Source organism: Limanda limanda, chromosome 9, assembly GCF_963576545.1.
Source record: "Limanda limanda chromosome 9, fLimLim1.1, whole genome shotgun sequence".
In the NCBI taxonomy this organism is placed as follows: Eukaryota; Metazoa; Chordata; class Actinopteri; order Pleuronectiformes; family Pleuronectidae; genus Limanda; species Limanda limanda.
The window spans coordinates 24,760,906-24,785,049 of record NC_083644.1 but is presented as its reverse complement, the minus strand read 5'-3'; the positions used below and the strand labels follow the sequence as shown (position 1 = coordinate 24,785,049).

Genomic DNA, 24,144 nt, shown 5'->3' with positions numbered 1-24,144 from the left:
GGGTTGCCTTGATGCCTCCCAATCTTTACAGATAAGAAAGTTAAAATGTCCTCAAATGTTAAATATTGACTAAAAACTCCCCAGGTTTAACTATTACACTGGTTTTGATGGTTTCCAGGCTGACCATAGTGAAAATCCAGTCAGTAGCTGACATGTTAACTCAATTCATAGCCTCTGACATTTGAATTTACAATATTCATGCAGTAGATTTAAATTTAGTGTCTGTATAAAATTTAACATTGATGGACATTTTGGAAAAGCCTGGTAGAGTGAGATGTTTTAAGGATATGAGTTGTATCACATTGGTGCACCAGTAATTCAGGGTTTCACCTTATTTTGTGTGATTTCTGCTCGTGTGTGCGTGCGCAGAAAAAGAATATGGAACAGCTCCATAAGGGAGACAGTCTAAGCTTCTATTGGTCAGAAAATCAATACAATGACATAAGAAATTGTATCATTCAAAGTTCAAACAAACACTTTTCCTACAGGACTACATTCACGACTTAAAGCTCATATATATTGAAAAATAATTTATGGTAATATGTTAGGATAATGGCGGCACTATGAAGTAAGACATTATTTCATACAATGTAGCATTGTACTAACGTTTTCAACCGATATCCTTAGAGACACAATCTACAGCTTATTTAGAATAACCAATAATTTGTTGTCGTATTGTATTAATTAAGCGATGAAGTCATTATGTAATGACATTATTACAATACAAGAATAAATAGTACTGCCTGATTGGAATATATAAAGTGTGAATGCATGATAAATAAGAGAAGACAAAAATGATAGATTGATGGATGCATTTCTATTCCCAGCTCTTATATGTTTAAGTCAGTTTGATCCATATGCCCTAAACATACACTCTCAGGACATGAATAACACAATCAGATAACATGTTGAAATGAAGAGTTCAGTAAAAATAGTCTTTCTTTGAATTTACTTATGTTTCAGTAACTTTGTTCAGATCAAAAATTGGTGACATTATAATATACAGTCTGACTCTGACATTATTACTCGTTACAACCATGTCTTCAACAATCCATCAAACAAGCAGGTGTTCCCAGAAAATCTGTGAGAAATGTTTCATAGGTGTGACAGAAATCATAGTCAGTCATGTTAATGCTTCAGAGCTGGGTTTGAGTTTCCTTCTGTGGGATGAGGAGGTGTTTGCCCAGAGGCTCGGGGCAGAAGGAGCCTTCCTTGTACACCAGCCGTCCTCTGAGGATAGTCGCACACACCACTCCATGCAGTGTGGTGCCAAGGTAAGGAGTTGTCTGCACAAACACCATCAACTCGTCAACAACCTGCGCTCGCTCCATCGTACTGTTCATCAAACGTGTCCTCGTGTTTTTACTCACCTTGTTTTTATGGTGTATACCTGCTTCTTGAATCTGTGAAGTACAACAGATCGATGAAACAAAGCTGATTCACGATTAGGGGATTGTTGAAGATAAGGACTCATTCTTACCTCAAATTCTGTCTCTGGGTCCCATATAACCAAGTCGGCATCGTAGCCGGGGCTCAGGCTGCCTTTCTGGCTGTCAAGACTGCACAGCTGGGCTGTTCTGTGGCTGAGAAGCCTCGTCACATCACACAACTGGAAGCCTCTCTTTCTCGCTGAACTCCAGAACAGAGGCAAACCTGGTAAACATGTTGACAGTGATGAACAATCCTGTAAATACTTGTGTTAACAACAGTCAAATATGAAAAGCTTTATGTAGTTCTCACTTAATGTTTTCACCCCTGCCTTTATTAATCCTTGCAAGTACAACCACGCCAGGTACTGTCATTATTCTGATCTGTATTTCACTGTGTAAGTGTTGATCCTGTCCACTCCATGTCCACTCACCGTGTCTGAACAGTAAATGACCGTTGCCCTCTACACAGGCACACAGCTCTTGTTTACCTCCCTGCAAACTTTGCCCACTGTGGGTGATTATAAAACAGATTATAGCGGAGGATGGAAGGAGTGAACATGTAATCCCCCCGAAAATGTGCATATATTATTCCCGTAATACTTCCCAGAGCTGTCCTGTTTGTGGGTGTTTGCTTGTGTCGCCTTCAGCTGAGCAGCAGAGAGGATTTGTCAAGTGGAGACAAATCCTGGATGTGCTCCACAGACAGTGATTATCACGGCTGTCATGGCTCTGTGACAGCATCCCTGCAGACCTCGCATTGATGCCAGAGCATTTTTAGATTTGCAGCCTAAAGCTGGAGATTGGTACAGTAAAACTTGCACTAATGGTATAAATTTGTAAACATAACCTAATAAGCAGTATCACCTTACATCTAACTACGAATTTGTGTCATGACACTCTCCTTAGGAGTGAAAAACGTAAAGAATTACTTGGGTCACTAATGCACCAAAGCTGCTGAGGTAGCGCAGGTCGTCTAATAACCAGGAGTCGGTGATTCGATCCCAGGCACGTCTAGTCTGCACTTTGTCCTTGGGATAAATATGCATGTGAATGGGTGAATCTAACTCGTACTGTAAAGTGCTTTGAGTGCTCCATTAAACTGGAAATGTGCAATAATGATTATGCATCAAACATAGGCTAGTGAAAAGTTCTGTTAAGAAGGTTAATTTAAAAAAAATGTATTAAAAAAATAAATTTGACACTTCACTTAGCCTGTTGAGCTTTAAAAACAGCAGTATAAAATATTGTTTTTAGCTGCATAAAACTTAACTGAAGTCACTTAATGGATTAATGCTAAATTGGATTTAGGTAAGCTAATGAACAAGCACTGATGATTAAAAAAAAGATACTATGTATTTACATCTGCAGTAGCCTATATTTGATTTAGTTGTGCCAATCAGCATGCATCAGTCACTTTATGGCCTGCACCTGGTGTCTATATGACGACCCCGCCTTTTTCTGCTGTGCTGTTTGCTCATCTTCATGCTGCAGTGCACACTGAGACCTTCAGGGAGCCGGATGTCTAATATGCTGAACACATTTTGAAGTTGGGAACAGACCAGATTTGCTCGAGATTTAGGGTAATAGGTGCAATAACAAGTCAATGAAATATATAGAAGTCTAATGTTATGTTGCATTGAGTTTTACATTAACCGTCATATTAGAACTGCAACTTTGCAACTGCACCCTCAGGGAACGAAATATTAAGTGTGTCTGTCACTAGTCTCTAGTTAGCTCCACCCAGGAGGTGATGTTTTCACCCGTGTCCATTTGTTGGTTGGTTGGTTTTTATGTTTGTATGCAGGACAACACAACTAAAGGCTGGGTTATAAACCCTGATGGAAGGATGTAGTATGGATCAGGGAAGAAGCCACTAAATGTTTGGTGAGGATCTGGATCAGGGCGCAGATCCAGGATTCTTTTCACTTTCTTTAACATTGACGGACAAACATTTTCACATTTTCACTTTTATCAAAAAAACAGGCACATTAAGGGTACTGATATCTATGAGTGTGGGAAATGTGGTGCAGCTTGATTGACTTTAATGGGACTGTTGGGCCTTGGCTGTGCAATGAGTGTCATTCTCGTTACCAAACTGCAGTGAAGAAATTCCTCCCCAGGCCTGAGCGAAGTCTCCACTATCCAGCTTCTTCAGGTCCGGGGTGCAGGGAGAGTGATCAGACACCACCATGTCAATCTGCCCAGCTTTCAGTGCTGACCATAACTGCTCCTGATGGGGCACAGTCGATCTATCAGTCAATCAATCGGCGAAAATAGAGTAGTTGTATTGTCATCTACTCTGCCTCCTGTTCCATTTACCTGGTTCTCTGATCCTCTGATGGGAGGACAGCACTTGAACTGCGTGGCCCCTGCAGGTATGTTCTCAGCACACAGGGTCAGGTAGTGGTGGGTCGTCTCCACCGTCAGCGGGGCCCCGGCCTGCCGCGCCTCCTGGATCAGGTTCAGACACTTGGCAGAGGACAAATGAACAATATGGCACCGCACCCTGGAGCAGAGAAAGGCAGTTGAAGGACACAACAAAATCCTATCAAGAGTGAGCTGCTATTGTGTTGTGGATAATAATCAACATGCTGGTGTTCTTACTGGTACTGCAGGCAGAGTTCTGTGACAGTGCGAATGGCCTCTATCTCCATGACATCTGGCCTGGATTGGAGAAAAGTGGAGTACTGACGAGGGTCTAATATGGAAAAAGGTTTGGATATTGTGAGTATGTTTGACTGAAAACAAATTGTATGAATAATGTACCTCATCAGTGCCTTAACAGTACTGTGGTACTATATTATAAACCTAATCTTATATACCTTAATGACAGATACAGCTAATCCAATTTTCTGACTATTCTACCTGGATAAAACTGTAAAGTTACACTTTTTAATACAAATATGTTTTGAATACTGCATTTGACCAAACATAAGCTTGGTTTGTTTAGTCTTAGTTTCAATGAAAGGATGTTTCTGTAGAAAAAAATATGATGTTGCTTTCCACCATTGTGTATTGTTGCAATATGGCAACAATTTATCAGCCCGTTCATTTTTCTATACATATTTCCATTACTTAAGCATACATAATAAAAACACATCACAAGATTTAGCAAGCAATAATTCATGCAAAAATATGTAGGATATGTGAAATAGTTCTTACCAGCTGTCTCCTCTGTTTGCTCAACATCTAACTCTGCATGAAACTGGAGGAGGAGACAAAGTAAAATATTTTTCAGTTAAAACACTGTACCTTTTATTTTTTCAATTTTCATCAAGTATAGTAGATGTTCTGGAGGTTACCAGCAGGACACTTCCTGTGCCTTGCAGCTGCTTCATGGCCATGTGTAGATCCGAGACAGTCACGTGGGGAAACTCCTCCACACCACTATGGATGAGGAAACATTTGAAGCCAGCTACTCCAGCTTGGATCAAGGGCCGCAGTTCAAGCTGTAAGAAGACATCTGCTGTTTGTCTTTGGTTCTAATTCATCACAGTCTGGCTGACAATGTGTTCATCTTTGTTCAAACCGTGCCACTGCACATGGCCTACTTGATTATTAGGAATCACACCTCCCCAGAAGGCCATGTCCACAAAACACTTCCCTGTCGCCTCCCGCAGCTTCTCGTGAAAATTATCCAGAGTGGTGGTTGGAGGGATGCTATTTCTGTGTGAGGTTTAAAAACAGAAAAGAAACTAAATGTTTAAACTAAAAGCATATTCAATTTCATTCTAAGAATATCTCCGCCTATGCTTCACTATTCTATTTCCTTAGATATACAGATGAATAAATAATGTTGTCTTCAGAAGCTATTCCCCAGCAGTTTGTTTTTCTGAAAACTCTAATATAGATATGTATTTATAGCTAAACAAAATATTGTTCTAAAGATCAAAATTTGGTTTTGCGTATCTTCCCAGAGACACTATGGCTAAAAGATAAGACAGTAGATGCATTAAATACTTTTATTAATAAAAAAGTAATAATAAATTAATACACTTAATAAAGATATACTTTTCTAATGTTCATATCCTTTTTAAATGTTATATGAAGAAGGATATACTTTCAGAAAATTAACTCGTAGATTCACATTATACTGTCACGTGCAAAAACATATTACTGCCTGAAGATACTTAAAAACCTGTATTTCACAATCTGTTTACTCTGCTGCCTTCAACTTCAAATATAACCTTCCCTTGATCAAACAGTGGGTTCCTGTGAGGATTATCAGTCACCTATGTCATAATCATCCAAGAAAGAATGACTGAAGGGCAATTAGACATTTCACCCTTCATCAAAATAACTGATGAAGCCTCTGGGATGAAAGGGGAAAGTCCAGTTGCCCTGGAGTGAACTGTTCTTGGATGGGCACTGATTATTGGGGGCAGTGGAGGGAGTCTCCAACTTACAGGGGCATGTCTACAATCGTGGTCACCCCTCCAGCTGCAGCAGCCCTGGTGGCTGTCCAGAAGCCCTCCCAGGAGGTGCGTCCTGGTTCGTTCACATGGACATGGCTGTCCACAATACCGGGCATCACCACACTGTCACCGACGTCAAGTACCTGCAATCACGGGTGAGAACAGATAGCATCTCTTTTAACATTGAACCTGGGTAAGGGTTAGAGTCGAATTCCAGGAAGAGGAGCATGCTGCACCGAGATCAGTGTGAGTCAGCTTACCTCACATCCAACATCTGCAGAGGAGTTGATGTCGGTGAGGATTTGATGAATTCTTCCATCCTTTATAAGGACAACAGCAGGACACACATGGTCTCCTATCAGGACCCTCTGGCTCCTCACAGCAGTCACAGTCGACCCCAGCTCCATGTCTGCTTCTACTCACTCTGTCTCTACACTGTGACCCACCCTTGGCAGATGAGTGGCCTGCAGCTCCCCCCGTTCCTCACTGTTTGAAATCCAGTTCAAAGTTTGAAGTCTCTCTCTCTCTCTCTCTCTCTCTCTCTCTCTCTCTCTCTCTCTCTCTCTCTCTCTCTCTCTCTCTCTCTCTCTCTCTCTCTCTCTCTCTCTCTCTCTCTCTCTCTCTCTTTAATACTCTATTAAGAAGTATTAAAGGTGGAATGTACTTTAATGTACTTTACTTAAGTAGATTTATTTATTAATTTTACTCAACTACATATATCAGCAGATATCTGTACTCTCTTCTCCACTATGCATCTTGTTACATGTTCACACTGTTGTTATATATTTCTAAAAACTAAAGTAGAATCAGGCAGGCAGTTTTAGATTAGACCCCGCCTCCTGCAGCAGCATCATCACCGGGAAGAAGAAGCTCATGACATGGATTAACAGAAGGCTGAGAGATTAAGCTATGAATTCATATATGACAATATAAAAGTCTACTATTCATGTATTAACAAAATATATATCATGAACAGTTGATAATGTACTATTTGTAATACTTTAGCCTAAGTATATTTTAAAGCAAGTACTTAAACAATTTAAAGGTGACATATTATGAAAACACTCAAAACATCCAGATACAGAAGGAATAATTTGTGCTTTAGACTGATGTCACTGAGTCTGACATTGTGATGTGAGTCAGAGATGTGCTGACTGGCCTCTGCTCAGAGACCATAGTTTCCTCTTATTTAGGGCCACCTTCTGGCCAATGTTCATATTTCTTGTCCCAGTAAGTATGCATCAACAATTTAGTTTTCTACTGTAGTCAATAGAAATAATACCTCACAGTGGTCTTGGTTTGCTGTCTTGTTAACATCCTTTTGTGAAACAAAGGATCCTGTTTTCTGCACTGTAGTATAAGAGAGAAAATATCAGTTTCTTCCAGATCTCTGTATCCAGTCCAGTTATCTTTTATTACGAAAGCCAGGCTTCGGCCAACCTGACTCCGGTTAAAAACGATATGGTTGCAAGATTGTATCTTCGTCTCCAGTAGCCATATTTCTACAGAGGTAATGGATAGCTAAAAATCTGGGCGCTTGTATCTCGTGAAGGAGGGAGGGGGGGCAGGGCCGGCCCTAGCACATTTGGCGCTCTAGGCAAGCTTTACTCCTGGCGCCCCCCCCCCAAAAAAAACAAAAAACAAACAAATATTTTTTCAAAAGGATTTTCCACAAAAAAATAAAAAATTATGTTTTTCTTCGTCGAAGTTGCTTGGACACACACACTCTAACCATAAGCCTCAATGTGCTAGCATGTTCTGACAACACCGCTCAGACTGCATCTTATTCAAATTAAACACAATTTCAAGTACAAGCATTTCTCTGAGTGTAACTGCATTTTAAAATGCATAAAACATACATTCAATTATTATGGTGTCTCTTTACTTCAAACATTATCACTCATAAAGAAATATAAACATTTACAATATAGACCTATTGAACATTGGCTTATAACTGGTCTTATAAGGCACAATAACAATACATGGCTTAATTACAGAGTCTGTTTGTGTCGGAGCTGAACTACACCCTGTCTAAAGTAAACACTATACTATCTCGACCCGCCTGCAAGACGACGCGCAGGTAAAATAAACACCTATACAGGTGAATGTAGCCCCGCCCACCTATTGGCGCGAGTGTCCCACTGCACAGCGGAGTTTCTAAGTTTTTTCCAGTCTAGGTATACAATCAAAACGATATTAATATGTCTCAATGACACTCGTGGTGATCAAGCGAAGCTGTAGGAGCTAACGTAGGTGACTCTCACCCACTACTAACCCGTAGAACACAGGATGAATGCAGCAGCAATTAAGACACGGAGCATCCAGTTCCTCATCCAGACTGCATCTGGCATGTGGGAGGACGTTACCCCCAGAGAGACTGTCCGGGGTGCAACTGCTCCCGTGCCAAACGTTCCACCTGAGTGCTGCGGTCGTTTACTGATTTCTCTAATGAAACATAAACCACGTGACTATCACGTATATAAGTAGGAATAATCTTTAATTACTGTTAAAGTCATTAAATACAATATTTTGGGGCATACCACATATAGAAGGGGGCGCAAAAATAATTTTTTTTATATATAGATTTATTTTTTATTTTTTTGCTGGGCGCAGTTTTTGGCGCCCCCCTCTGAGTGGCGCCCTAGGCAACCGCCTATGTCGCCTGTAGGAAAGACCGGCCCTGAGGGGGGGCACTCAAAACAGGTCAATCTGAGGAGGGCTGCTTTAGACAGGGTAAAAAGGGTGCTGTTTTAAATGATCCTTGTGGTATTTTGACCCAATGAACCATATCAACTGCGGTAAAATGGGCATAATATGTCACCTTCAAGTAAAACCTGTGAGTACTTCCTCCATTTAGGTTAAAGCTGCATGGTCTCTTACACTGTACAACAGTGTAACTTTTCCAGTTCTAAAATGTCCCCTGTCTTTTCTGCTGTGCACTTTATTGTCCATCATACAGTTTCACAGCCAGTCAAAAATGTGATTATTTAGTAGATCTTTGAATGATTTCTGTCTGTTTGCAGGATCACACAAAACTCGATTGAATAGAAAATATGAATAGAAAATATCTCATACATGTTAACATGCTAATACATCCACCAGACGGGTTAAAACGTCTCAAATAAACATGTTTTCATGTTTCATGATGATTTAAAACAAGATAATAATAACTGTGCATACACTTATAGTAGAGTCTGACCAGGAGCTCCATCTCTCTCCTCACCTGTGTCTGGTGGCTGCAGGCTGCTCCGGCTGTGCGGCCATTGGCTGGAGCCTGTGGGTGAGGATGGGAGGAGGAGGAGGATGGGAGGGGTGAGCTTGACGGATGGAGGCTGACAGGATGCAGCTTCGCCTCAGCGGGCTTCTCCTCCATCCTGCCGGCACGATGCGCCGTGCGTTATGACGCCAGGCCGTTCGACGAGCGCATTACGTAGGGCAGGCGGAGCAGCCTGGATGCTCGCTCTGTGTTATGTAATGTAATGCATCGGATGCTGCAAAGGGACGGACGGCCGATCTACTAACCACCGACGGTGTGTTGGCTTGTGAGTGACCTCAGCAGGAAGCGAACAATGCTGATAGTGCGTCGGTGCTGCAGAGTGACAGACACCGCCAGCCTCTCCCTGAGGAGCACAGACGGCTGCAATCTGCAGAAGCCGCATTTTTAATTCTGCGGCCGAACCAGAGGCGCGTCCCTGTTTCAATCCGTGTCCTCTGTCTGTGGAAATAAACCAATGCGGGTTGGTTTCGGAGACGCATCCAGATCACATTTATTTCTCCATCGCAGTGGAGTGATCGGTGGTATAAACAATGGCGGGTCCCGAGCAGCAGCAGCAGCAGGTGGAGGAGAAGGCAGAGCACATAGATGATGCTGAGATGGCTCTGCAAGGAATCAACATGCTGCTCAACAACGGATTCAAGGAGAGCGACGAGCTCTTCAGGAGATACAGGTGAGATCGTCTTGGATTTATTGTCAGACTGTGTTGCATTCATTGATCTGTAATTGCACAAGGACTAATAATCTCCCAGAAAAATGCTGCAAGTGGCTAAAACATTGGATGTATCTCAGGGTACTGCATGTACTGACTGAACCAATAGCTTCATATATATATCATCATAACAATATGATTCAAATGAATGATTGGGTTTTGCTTTGGGAGGCGATTGATCAGAGAGTGAGGGTCTATGGCCCCCAGGTGTCTTTCCTGCCTGGGATTCCCTGAAGCTTCCCCCTGACACAGACCACCTCCAACTGAGCATCTGGCATTTAATTCCCTTAAGGTCACAGGACTCTAAGACAGATTGATTTTTATTTATTATTCAGGCATCATCACACATTGTACAAGTATAATCAATATAGACATTATAAACATTCATTACATTATATATTGACTTGCAAAAGCAAATGGTTATATATATATATGCAGTTCTATATTCTTATTAAACTAAGCTCCCCTCCATTATTCATCAACAGCAACAATAAAAACGCTGCACATCTAGGCTTGAGCATGTGACCAGCATGTGGAATATTTCATCTCTATCTATAAGCCACTTGTTTTTAAGAAATGTCTCTCCTCCACATTTACAGAAAGTCAATGACATCAGTCATGAAGTGTTTGCTCTGTTCCTGAGAAGAAAAGTTATCTGTTGGTCCCTTAAGATACTGTGCTGGAAATGACTCTGACCCATTCAAGACGTGCAGACACGAATGGGCACAAAACACTGAAGGGTTTAAGGAAAATGGATTGCATCAGTGAGGTGTCTCGTAGAACAAAGTTTACATATTGCTTATGCAGCATTTTTGGAGGTCAAGAATTTCAAACCAATTGATCCAAGTCCCTGATTAGACTGATCTGCCCGACACAAATAACTTAACATGCATTGTGTATTTGAGACTGGAATTTTCCGACCTGCTGGCGCCAGGAAGGCACCTGCACCAGAGGCAAGAGGAGCTGTATCTGTACATGATTATGAATACGTGTAGTAAAATGATAACTAAAGTCTTTTAAAGCTACAATGAGACAGAGCGTTGCTAAGACTTCTGTATTGCACAACCACGAGTGAGATCTTATTGCGATTATAATTTTCAAAAATTGTTGTGTCTGCTTTGTTTTGTGGTTGTTTCTTCTCTCTCTAGGGGCCAGAGCCCACTGATGAGCTTCGGGGCCAGTTTCGTCAGTTTCCTGGTGAGCTTCCTCTCACATGGTGATAAAATGATTAAACAGATGAAAACTCTGATGAGTGTTAAGAAATGGTTAAAACAGCTATTAATATATTTGATTCAGCAGCATAGCCCATATGGTCAAGGCTCATTTTTTACCCTCCAGGAAAAACCACATTCGGTGGCATCAAGGCCTGAAATGACCCAACGTGTCAAACTGACTGCATCGTTGTCACAACTGGCATCCTCTCCTGTGCTTTTTCCATCCATTAAAATAATGGATGCATCTTCCTCTGAAGATCAGTACTGCTCTTGCAGGGAAGCATATTACTTTAATGCTGTGCCCATCACTGATGAGCGAGGGAGAGTTTTTACACACACGCACACACACACACACACACACACACACACACACACACACACACACACACACACACACACACAGCTGTCGCTGGCCCTTGTGTCGACACTACAAACCATATGCAGGCAAAGATGATGTCATCCACATGCTAAATAGCCCTGAAGGCAGTGGGGGTGGGGACTTCTGACCATCATGGCAGCCCTTCATATGTCATAATTAAATGGAGAACAGCTAGTATTGTACATGGGTGAAACCATAGGGCCTGTTTCTAATATTGACCAAAATAAACAATATATTATACAATATTTCCTCCTACCTTCATGTGTGATTTTTTTATCACATCAAAGCTTTTTTTTAACTCTTTCCCAAACACTCAGCTGTATGGATGTCACCGTGTTTCTCCATTCATTGTTTGACAGAAAGAGCCCTTTGTCCTCGCCTGCTTGTTAAGACTCTTGCATAACACTGCTTCACTCGTAGATTTTCTCTGTGAAACAAGACAATCCAATATCAGACTAACAACTCATTAAAATGTTTCTATCCACCATATAAGACCGTGTGTATGGGTTTCATGCTGCATTTCACTGCAGAATGCCATGATGACATTTGAGGAGGAGAAGATGCAGACGGCCTGTGATGACCTGAAGACGACTGAGAAACTGTGTGAGAGCGACAACGCCGGAGTGATAGAGACAATCAGAAACAAGATAAAGAAGAGCGTGAGTGCAAAACTGTGCATGCACGACATAGAATACAATTTCACTAAAGCTGCTTTCCGACATGCACTGAACTACCAATAATAGTTACGTAAGCCGAAAGTGGCTGTTTGTGTGTTCGCAAATGTCCAAGTGGGAGCCTCCAGTCTTTAGTCCCCTGGTAAAGACTGAATGTCCGAATGAGCCGATGCACATGAGGAGATCTTCTGTGGGGTTCACCACAAGCGAGTGGGTGTTGATAACGTTTCTAACACGTGACAGATGGAAAATTAGAAAAAGAAAACAAATATCTACACACGTAGAAAACACCGACAAAGATGTCAAGAGAGTTTTGGGGATAAGGGTCAATGCCAGTGAGGATGTGCTGCAAACAAAATCACCTGATCTCTGCAGCAGAATCAATAAGTTACATCCTGCCTCTGCCTGCTGCTCCCCCCCTCACCTGAACACTGGAGATTTATGTGTTGTTGAGAATGTGTCTTAGCAGAGAGTCTCCTACTGTGTTCATCATAGGTTAAAGGTAAACTCCGGACCAAGTCCAGATACAATTGTATTCTCAGTAGTTCAGGTCTGAAAACGGCTTTAGTTTCTGTGAACAAACTAGTTTCAATTGCTGCAGACATCTGCTAACATCACAGCCAGAGCAGGCTACAGTACAGATAACAATGTTTACGTGGGGGGCATCAGGCCTAATGATGCAGGCAGCGGTGAGATCATGCCAAACCTACTCACAGATTGAATTAGTACATCTGTGAAATGTAATCAACAAACTGAATGTGCAGTGTGGGGGCTGTCTAGCAGCTCGGGGGAGGAACTTCCTGTTCCTCTGGCGCGCAGCCAGTGGGGAAACAAGTAGCGGGGTGCATACAGATTAATTAATCTGTGTGTGTGTGTGTGTGTGTTACAGATGGACTCTCAAAGGTCAGGTGTTGTTGTCGTGGACCGCCTTCAGCGACAGATCATCGTTGCTGACTGTCAGGTCTACCTCGCAGTGCTCTCCTTTGTCAAGCAGGAACTTTCTGGTAATTCAAAAGAACCGACAGAAATGTGTGTCTCTCATGATAATCAGTATTTGGAGCACTGTGTCACCATGGTGATGTCTGTATGCATGTACTCACATCTGATGAACACTAAGACAACTAATATAGAAAGTGAAGAGCAGATTATATAATTGGAAGGATCTCTACAAATGTAAATAAGGAATAACTTTAATCTTGTGAAATTTCTTTACCTCTGTTATGAATTCTGATTTTTAATTTTCAATTGGTATTTGCAGATACTGCAAATATGAAAGGGACTTAGAATTGATTTAGAATTGCATTATTATTAAGGATTTACAGGAGACATATTCAAAAGAGAAATGGACAAATGGAAGAAACAGAGGCCAGAAATATTTACTTTAAACACTTTATTCTTATATTTGATGTCCTTTGCTTTAAAATTCCCATAATGCAACCAATAGCAGGTTTCGCCAGACCCTCTACTGTGACATCACCAGGGTTTTTGTCAGATATAAGGAAGCTTTCTCAAATGCCACCAAAGACAAAATATAGGAGTTTTCCCAGTCTGAGTCAAAGTCCCTGTTATGATTTAAGTTATCTGGAGTTGTAATACTGTAAAATGTATTCAATGAAGTTCTGAAACTATTGCCTAGTTATTTAATCAATTGAAATGACAGAATTCATTATTTTAATTATTAATCAGTAATGTTTTCAGTTGGGTCTAATTGTAATTTGAATATTTTTAGTTTGATCTACTGTTCAGATGCATCATGCAAATATAAGTATTGCTAATAACCACTCGTTGCTTAATGAATTATTGTAAATTATGGATTTTTCTTGAATGTATCTAGTTGCTTTTTTCCATTAACAGCCTACATCAAAGGAGGCTGGATTCTTCGTAAGGCTTGGAAAATGTACAACAAGTGCCACAGTGACATCAGCCAGCTGCAGGAGACCTGTGAGCGCAGGTCCTCTGTCACCCAGGACTCCCTCTCAGCAGACAACGCCAACCACAACGCGCCAGTGGAGAACGGCGTGACGCCCGAGGCCCTGGATCGACTCAAGGGCTCCGTCAGCTTTGGCTACGGCCTTTTCCACCTGTGCATCTCAATGGTGCCGCCACACCTGCTCAAGATTATCAACCTTCTGGGTTTTCCCGGGGACAGACTCCAGGGCCTGTCCTCCCTAATGTATGCGAGCGAGAGCAAGGACATGAAGGCACCGCTGGCTACGTGAGTGGGCTCAACCAATATCATTTCATAGCTTTGTCATTTATAATGCTCTCCTTTATTGCCTATGATGATAACATATGTGTCATATTTTGCATATATTTCTTCCTGTCCTAAATTCAAATGCTATTTGAAACTGGAGTATATCAGCTGACAGAAACACACACGGTTGCTGTCCTAGAGTATTCAATCATATGAGTTCATCTTCATCAGCAGATTGTCGTTCTTTCTTGATGTTGAAAGTGAAAGTCGACCAAATAATCTCACTGCAAGTTTCAGTAGTAGTTCATTCAGTAGCAGTGCAGAAGCTTTGCAATGTGGGAACTAATCAACAAAGTGCTTTTAAGAAATTAAAATGGCTATTGAAGTTTGAGCTTTTAAATGAATCCTCAGTTATAATGGTTTGTGTACCTGTGCATCAGTTGTATGTGAACCAACATGTCAGTGCCCTTTTCATATGTTGGATCATGAGCATGTTTACTTTACCTACATGTTCAGGTTAACACACAATAATGTTGAGATTCAAGTTTAGACTAAGAAGACTCTGCTGTTGTGTTGCTCAGGTTGGCCCTCCTGTGGTACCACACGGTAGTGCTTCCTTTCTTCGCTCTGGATGGCTCTGACACACATGCAGGGCTAATGGAGGCCAAGGCTATTCTGCAGAGAAAGTCGGTGGTTTACCCCAACTCATCGCTCTTCATGTTCTTTAAAGGACGGGTTCAGAGACTAGAGGTATGAACCCTAGACTCAGGGCGTAAATATATTATTAGCCTAATTATCAATGATGACTGCAACCTTTGACAGAAGTTAATATTTATTTTTATTCATTTATTATATATATACATATACATATACATATACATATACATACATATATATATATGGCATGTTAGACAAATATTTCTAAAGAAAAATCTAAAAAGAATCAGCATCAGTAAGTTTCAAACATATATAATTAATAGGCATGACAGATGGTTCGTCACTCATCAACATTTGATCAACCAGCTACTTATCTAGATGCGTGTCTAACTGTTATCTGTTGGTTTCTGTGTTCTCTCCCGTGTCCCCAGTGCCAAATCAACAGCGCTTTGGCCTGTTTCCATGATGCTTTAGAGCTTGCATCAGACCAAAGAGAGATCCAGCATGTGTGTCTTTATGAGATTGGTACGTGTTTCCTCACCAGGTTCTGTGATATACAGGTACGAGGTGTACAGTGCAGAAAATGATTTGTTTTGTTCTGTGTGCTTGTCATCGTGTCAGGATGGTGCAGCATGATAGAGATGAATTTTGAAGATGCGTACAGGTCGTTTGAGAGGCTGAAGAACGAGTCTCGCTGGTCACAGTGCTACTACGCGTACTTAACCGGCGGTGAGCCTCACACACACAAACGGATACCTGCACTGTTGGAATGCTTCCAATCTGTGTCCTACAAAGTCCCTTTTGTCATTTTGCAGTGTGTCAGGGTGCTTCTGGCGACCTGGATGGAGCAAGTGGAGTTTTCAAAGATGTGCAGAAGCTCTTTAAGAGGAAAAACAACCAGATAGAGCAGTTTGCTGTCAAAAGGGTGGGTCTTCGTGCAAATGTTAGCTTTTTTTTTTCTCTCTTTCACAAGCCAAAATAAAATTGTCCTTCCCTGTCTGATTTCTGCAGGCTGAGAGATTGAGAAAGATATCTCCCACCAGAGAGCTATGCATCCTCGGTGTAATCGAAGTGCTATATCTGTGGAAAGCACTTCAAAACTGCTCCTCATCTAAACTGCAGATAATGAATCAGGGTGAGTGTGACCTGCATGACTCACACCAGCATAACCACGTTAGCTGCAGTCAGATTTCAACGAATTTGATTTCATTTCTGTGTGTTATAAAATCCTCTTGTGTCTGATCAGTGTTACAGAGTCTAGATGATGCTTCGTGCAGAGGCTTGAAAAATCTCCTTCTTGGTGCCATTCACAAATGTCATGGGAATATGAGAGACGCTGTTCAGGTATCAGCCCACACGAGTACTGAATCAGCACAGATGATCTAAACTGGTGATGTTACTCATTGTGCTTTTTGTATCCATTCTCTGTGGGATCCAGTCACTCCAGTTGGCTGCTAGAGACGAGTACGGACGGCAGATCAACTCATATGTTCAACCATATGCTGTCTATGAACTGGGATGTATACTCCTTGCGCAAGCTGAGGTCAGTCAGTTGCACATTGTGTTGATATTTTTGTAATCAGCTCAGTGCTCGTTCTAAACCAGAGTGAATTTAGAAAATGTTGTGTTCATCCTACCCGGTTTATCTGCAGTGAAGATGTCAAAGTCAATGATTTTCATTCGTAACCTGAGATCGGCCAGTCTGTCATTGTTAGCTGTCCTTAGGTCAAGGAAGGTTATTCAGGGTGACCGGACTTTCTCCATGAGGACCCCGAGGCTCTAGAACTTCCTGCCTGATATTTAAATCACTGCTGAAAATATATTTATATATGAAAGCGTTTCTAACATCCGATATCTAATTCAGACACTACTGTATTATTTTAACTCCTTTATTCCTTTTATCTCACTTTTATTGCAGCCACTATTTATGTAGTTCTCAAATATGACAGCTTCTGCCTCTGCTGCCTATGAGAGTAGGTATTTCGTTTAGTTTAAAAAAAGGCAAAGAGGTAATGGCGTCTGATCTACTGAGCGGACCACATGATTCTCATAGCACCGGCAGACAAGCAAGTAGCCAGTCAGATTTACCTTCAGCCTCAGCGTACCCTCAGGTTTGGCTTTTAACGTTATTGCGATTAAAAGGCTGAAATGCTTGATGACGCCAAGGTACAGATAAAAGATGATAATTTTCATTATAAAAACCAGTCCGACAGAGTTCAAAAGTGATGTTCATGAAGCACTTTGTAACCTTGTTTAGATAAGTGCTATACAAATAGTTATTATTATGTGACGGAGATCAGCACCCGAGAATGTTTGTGTCAGTCCAATTCGGTGAAATGAAAAAAAAAATTAATCGAAATAGCAAATTTGACCAGTGGTTCGACTCAGCTGTCGACCATTGCTGTAGTTTTTCCGAGCATGTCGGAAAAGAAATCTTCAACTCGTTCCACAGACTGAAGGCACACTGCCCCCCCCCAACAGAGCGCTGGTTTCCTGTTATTCAATTTTTATTAATATTGGATGTATCATGTGTCCAAATCCCACTGCACTTTGCTGGGGCCATTAACAGCACACATGCCAAGTGTGGAGCTGAGTAGATAAACGGGGGGTTTGTAAATTGCTAGGTCGATTCATTATTGAATTCTAATGATGCTCTGTATAACCCACTCTTTTTTTTTTTACTTTGCAATCCAGACAGTGGGAAAGGGAAGGTCATTGCTACTTCAAGCAAAGGTAAAATATTCACATAGTAATCATCTCCATTGAAATTTACTTTGTGTTTTTCCACATACAGGATATTAAATGTTCAAAACATCTCTCTGTCACGTTTTTAGGAGGATTTTACGGGCTACGACTTTGAGAACAGGCTTCATGTCCGCATCCACTCGGCCCTGGCCTCGTTGAGGGAGGTAGTGCCGCAGTGACTCCAGGAGGAAGCTGTGACAGCTCAAGCTATGCTCATGGCTTTTTGAAGACACGTTTTTAAGCCATTCAAACCAACTCTTTGACATCCCCTTGAACTGGCTCCTGTGTTTGTCATTCTTATACAGATGCAGAGAAATACGCTTGTTTATCGTCTTCCTTGTTAAACAGGCTGATATGAGGTTTCATCTTTGTGCAGACATTCCAAACTGTGCTCTATATATAGGCCTATACATATTATACTTAACTATACTTTAACTTGTCTTGTTGTTGACCAGCAAGCTAATAACCAATTACATCTTTAAACATGGTTCGGGACACCCAATAGTTAAGTTCAACTAGAATGATGTTTAGTTTCAATTTAACGTTTAAGATCATGTTTCCCTTTCCACTTCCTGTCTGTATGCTAAGAGAGACTAAACATGTCCCTGGGCTACGTCTGAACTGGAAGCACAGAGATGAAACTGTTATGAATTCTCAACCTGGAGAAAGAGAACAGACAAGTATATTCCCTCGTCTCTGTAACTGTTCCTTTACGTGTTTTCTGCACCCTAATGTTTAAGCTAGCTAGTTAACAATTTTCCTCTTGAACTTGTGTGTTTGGAGGATTTCAATTCCACCCGTTCAGTGAGCAATTCAGCACGTAAAAGTAACATTCTAAAGAGATCGTACCGTTCCTCCCTTCATAGTAACTTTATAAAGTGATACAAGATTCAGATAATAGTGTTTTCCACATTCTGTTAAAACATGCAGATTACTTTTTAGAACATCTTCTCCAAATAATTCAATATAATTAATTCCTTCACCATATCACATATCATGAAAACGGTTAGGGAATTTTGTTTAAATACAATATTTGACTTTATACGTTCTTTACAAAGGACCAGCAATTATTTAATACATAGTGTCCTGCTCATAAAAATGGCCAAATCTGCTTGTCAAATTGCAAAAGGACGTGGACACATATCACACAGGGGCCACTTATATTCACAACGGATTTTAAACAATAAACCTTGTAGTCTAATTAGAAACTGTTCACCTAAAATCACACATACTGTCGTGACAACTAGGCCGCTGTGTCACACTCAAGTAGTTGATACATGTATAGTAAATGAGAAATCACAACACTTCACAATGATGTTATATGAAAAACAAACGTTGATCTGTGCACTATGCATTGTATGGCAGGGGAACAGCGGCTTTATTGAAGTCAAAATGTTCCTGTGTTTCCATCTGTGCCAATACATCAAGGTATCGTACTGCACTACATGCAGTACTGTAATGTTACCACTGACTGGTGCTGCTACATGTCAGCCTAATAAAAATATATAACTTATTACTTATTTTGATAGTGTTTTAGTGATACAAGCTTTTTAATTCATCCATAACAGTGAAGAGTTAATTCATTACATAGCCGAAAGTTGTACTTTTACAAGCATCATTTACATCATGCTATTTTAACGAGTATTGCACCTGCAAATTCTGTCAGGTTGCAGTGGTAGTGTGATCAAGCTGGTTCAAAAATCTTGAATTTCATGCTGAATGAACATCTCAAAAGAGTTTCACACTGTACATATGAATTATTCTGTGCAGGGTAACGCCAGCTGAGTATGGGTCATCTGAGCAATATAATCAAGAAGAGAACGTCTTCATTTACAAATTCTCTCAACAACTATCTGTGTTTATCTTCCAATGCTTAAGGAAATGGATTGATTTGTTTTGCTCACAGTAAGCTGGTCAGTCTAAGCCAGTCATCCCCCTGTGGCTGTGGTGGATGTAAATTGTGGTAAATGTTAAGAGGAGCACTGTGTGAGTGGTTGGTGCCATGCAAGTGATGTGGTGAACAGTGAAATGTCAGTAAGATGTCACTTACCTGCTGTACCAAATACTTCTGTCACTTTTTCCTTTCGTCATGAGATTTTGTTGAACTTGAGGCAACGTGAGGATGACGGTGTTCAAATGTGTCACTGAACTCTAAAATAAACTGTTCTCCAATAATCTGACAACCTTGTGCTTGTTATTATTAAATGTGACTTATTTTTGGTGAAACTGTACTGCTTTTTATATCTAATGGTGGCAGACAGCTGTTATCAGCCTGTACCATATAAGTTCTTCATAAGCCCGGTAAAGGGAATCGCTCTGATTCTCAGGAAACGAGGAGCATCTGGCCCATAGAACCACTGGGAGACACCAACAAACACTGGGTAGTTTTAGAAGTTTATACCCCTCTTTTAAGTTAACAGTCACAAATGAATGTTGTTTAATGTCCATGTTTAATCACTTTGAGATATCTTATTGCTATGGCTGGACGTTCCCCTGGGTGCCTGCATAGCGTTGGCAGCGTAACAACCAAATAATCCCATTATGTTATAGTATCAAGTGTAATGAACATAGTAAAGTAAGGAAATGACGGCATGCATAGCTCAAAAATGCATTTTTCAAGGTGTCTCTGCAAGACATGATCTAAAGCTTATATCGATCTCAATTATTTATGACCATTTACTGGGAATTATGTCATCATGACATCACTGTAAAGTCAGAAAATTAAATCATGTAGTGCAGTAATACGTTTAGAAAAATGACCTACCGCTTATTTAGATTAACCAATGATTCATCATCATAAAGTATTCATGATGTCATTAAGTGGAATTATTATTACCATGATTAAATTACTATTATTAACATTTAAAGTTATCCCTGCCTGTCGGATGCTTTTTGTCACAACTTACATTTTATCTGTTTAATCTATGTATATATGTTTGCTCCAGCAGAGGGAGCTTATCTCACAGAGGGAGTGGGATGTGCTGTCTTTTCCCATATCTTGATATTGAGTCATAACGTCATGATGTCAGAAGAGAATTCTCACTAGTGTAATGTAATAAAAGCACATTTAATCAAGTATTGTACTTTTAGTCCCCAACAAGTATTTTACAGATTTAGTAACACGAAGAAGCAGATTATTAATGCAAATAATAAAATGAACAAATAAAAACAACAAATTGTGATGTATCAATACATACATAAAGATTCAATGAACCATGATTCAGTTATTACTGTTTGTGTCATTTTTCCTGCAGATTTGTGTGTGTTTTTGTTACTTCTTTATGACCTTTTCCAGTATAAACACTGACCTTGTCAGGACCAGTAGACTTCATGGGACCAAAGTCCAGAAGTCTGGTGAAGCAAAACGTAATTTCTGTGGTCCTGGTTAAGGTTGAGGGTATGATGCACAATGCAATGCAAAAGTGGGTAAATTTTGGTTAGTCTATCCACCATGAATGAATATCAAGTATCCTAAAAAGGACAGCTGGACAGACTGTGTGTGTGTGTTTACATTTTTCAAAGGGCTGTTTGAGAGTGAAGACTTGCTTAGGGTTCGACATTGAGTTGTGATAATTAAGGTTAGCTTATGGTGCTATAGGGAATGCATAATGATGTTGAGTGTCCTCACTAAAATAGAACAACAAGGTTTGTGCGTGTGTGTTTAATTTTAATTTCTTCAAAAAACTGTCATAAAATAGATCTCATCATAATTTTTTATTTTATAATCTTATTTCACTGAGCATGAGATGAGCAACAATATCGAGTTCATTGAATCATCCTTACATTTATTATTCCCCTCATGATGTTTTTGCCCCTGTTGTTTCCATGTTGGATGTGAGCAGTGTGAGCTGTACATGCTCAGATAGAGACCCAGCGAGAGCGTCTCCTCTCTTTAAGGAAACTTGTCTGTCACACTCCGCTCACTCAAACAATAAATTATTCAGGCCTCTGCGCGACTGAATTTAGACATGGCAGAGCAGAGCTGGAAGGCTGAGCCGAGACAATACCGCGGACTCCTCCTCCATCTTCCTGTAGTGGACGCTGGTCCTCCTAAATAATCAAAAGACATTTCCTTTATCTCTCACTTCTAAAACTGAGCCATCAACGTGGCCTACTTCACTTTAACACAGAAACAACAGAGTGTATTTGAGGATACATGAACCAGTGACGTGGTGATTCAGGGGAGTGACATCATTCTTCTGATTCACACACACTTTTTATATTTGTTCTGCTGCCTTGATACATTGGGTTACACTTCAACCAGCGGGTTGTTTCAGTGTATGGATTACACCTCGAAATCTTAATGGTGATTATTTGATAAAACAGTCAGGTAGAAATGGGGGAGACAGAGAGACCCCAAGAGGGACGTTACACATCAATCACATTTGGCTGTGTGTGTGTGTGTGTGTGTGTGTGTCTGTGTGTGTGTGTGTGTGTGTGTTTGTGAAAGAGAGATGGAGAGATGGAGAGAGAGAGAGAGAGAGAGAGAGAGAGAGAGAGAGAGAGAGAGAGAGAGAGAGAGAGAGAGAGAGAGAGAGAGGGTAAGATCAGTAGTAATGGTAGGACTGTGCAATGAGCCAGGTCACAATTGAATTGTGTTTCACTCAGCCTGAAACCTGAGATGCCAAAGTATCCTACCACAAGACAGAGAGTCCCTTTTGTTCCACCTTTGTGTTTTATCTTAATACAAGCTTGGTCAAATACTCTCATAAAATCCATTGATAGTTCATTTCAAGATGTAAACAGGAAGACATTTAAAAACATAGATGCAGATAGTATCCGTAGGATCTGAAAATGGCAACAAGTCAAAAGCTACTGGTCAGATTCCGGGCCTTGGTGGAGGTATGTGCTCTATGAGTGCCATTCTACCTTAATGCATTGGTGCTTTTATCTCAAGATGGACGACAGTGAAAAGATCATCTACTGATCTGGTAGCGACAACCTTTGTAGCCGCTTAATTATGCTTGTGGTTCCAATAGCGTGGGTCAGGTCACCTGTCCAAGGACACGTTCACCCTCTCAGGCCTGGTCCTCTCATCCGTCCAATCAGCTGAATGACTGTTGAGTTTCTCGTTGAGAAAACCTCAGGCAGTGCACTTCAGCTTGTGTGCTCAATCTACAAATTATTTAAGGCCCAACATTTAGAGGGGCTGTGACCAGGAGAAGCTAAAATCGTTGATTAGATACTAAAAAATTACATATATTTTAATTATTTTTCAATTTTTGTATTCATATTTTATGTTAATAATCTTTTTAAGTGATTTGCTGGTCTGAAGGATTACAAATTGAAATAGATGTAGCCTTTATAAGTAAAACAAATGTAAGTGTCTGTGTAAGGATTGTAAATTGTTGGATGTAATCTGTCAAGGTGCATAAAATCCCCCAGTTCAGCGAAAAATATGAATTTTTTACAGCAAATATTTTGACTTGATATTCGAGGAAAAGCACACGTGTAACTGAAAAGATTTGTGAGGTCTTCAGCACGACAGTGTCACAATCATCCAAATAGAATTAACACATAATTATATATGCTCCAGAAACCCTGACCACCAGAAAATTCATTACAGGTGTATATACAGAGTGGGAAGTACAGTCGCTGACCCCACTTGTACTTTTTGTACCTTGAAAGCAACTGGTGGCCGACACTCTCAGTAAACCTCAGGGATTGTGGGTTGTGATCGTGGTGGCAGCTAATTGTGGATTATGATTAACAACTATACAACTAGACAATATGCCTACTCACATAAAGTGCTATTACTGGCATTTCCGCTCTCATTAAAATTGTCATTGCTGCTCCCTTCATCTCTGTCAGACATTTTCGTTTGTATAAATACTTTGTATAAACATTAGTACAGCTCTCCATTTATATTAGTCACTGTCGTTTCTCATGAATGTTTTAAATATTGTATAATTGTCATTTTGTTGATGTGCTCTACTTCACGCAGCATCGATTGCCCATCTGTCCATCCTGGGAGAGGGGTGTGACCCTCTGTGAGGTTTCTATGGTTTTTTACTGCACCTTGTTAAGCCCACCGAGGCAAATTGTGATTTGTGAATATGGGCTATAAATTGATTGATTGATTTTGCAGTGATGTTCTGTAGGGGTCAGTTAGGTGATCTATGGTTCCAGGGTCCTGGTATTGAGCATGCAGGCTCGCTGGGGGGCATTTGATTGAACTAAGCCATCTATATTAAAGTAAACAGCTGTGAAGAAATACTATCAAGACAACCACCTTTAAACAGGAACGGACAGAGCAAATGCCATATTTCCACCAGTTATGTGGGTCGGAAGTGGAATGTGCTGGATGTGGGACGTGGGCCAAATCTGGGACATAACAATTTTGCAATGTGGGCGAACAACAGAACCTGTCACTAAAGGCACCTGTAATATATTGTGCTCTGACAAATGAAATGCTTTGTGAAATGTCTTCATGTCTATTTATGTGTATCA

At 40.7% G+C, this 24,144-nt stretch overlaps 2 protein-coding genes across 2 annotated transcripts; one reads left to right on the top strand and one right to left on the bottom strand.

The window, feature by feature from the left end:
- Positions 1 to 797: 797 nt before the first annotated feature.
- zgc:103559 (Allantoinase, mitochondrial) lies at positions 798 to 6,331 on the bottom strand. Its single transcript, XM_061078849.1, has 11 exons — positions 6,106 to 6,331; positions 5,837 to 5,988; positions 4,982 to 5,096; positions 4,733 to 4,879; positions 4,593 to 4,635; positions 4,035 to 4,128; positions 3,750 to 3,936; positions 3,522 to 3,660; positions 1,481 to 1,653; positions 1,371 to 1,403; positions 798 to 1,286 (listed from the first exon to the last, which is right to left on the bottom strand). Exons 1-11 carry the CDS (start codon positions 6,250 to 6,252, stop codon positions 1,137 to 1,139), a joined length of 1,380 nt encoding a protein of 459 aa, XP_060934832.1. The 5' UTR covers positions 6,253 to 6,331; the 3' UTR covers positions 798 to 1,136.
- A 3,321-nt stretch (positions 6,332 to 9,652) lies between these two features.
- Positions 9,653 to 17,968, top strand: ttc39c (tetratricopeptide repeat domain 39C). The gene is made up of 14 exons (XM_061078654.1): positions 9,653 to 9,792; positions 10,980 to 11,028; positions 11,955 to 12,083; positions 12,988 to 13,102; positions 13,953 to 14,313; positions 14,874 to 15,042; positions 15,381 to 15,474; positions 15,571 to 15,678; positions 15,765 to 15,874; positions 15,961 to 16,084; positions 16,196 to 16,293; positions 16,388 to 16,492; positions 17,644 to 17,682; positions 17,784 to 17,968. The coding sequence occupies exons 1-14, from the start codon at positions 9,653 to 9,655 to the stop codon at positions 17,871 to 17,873; spliced, it is 1,731 nt and encodes a 576-aa protein (XP_060934637.1). The 3' UTR covers positions 17,874 to 17,968.
- Positions 17,969 to 24,144: the final 6,176 nt, after the last annotated feature.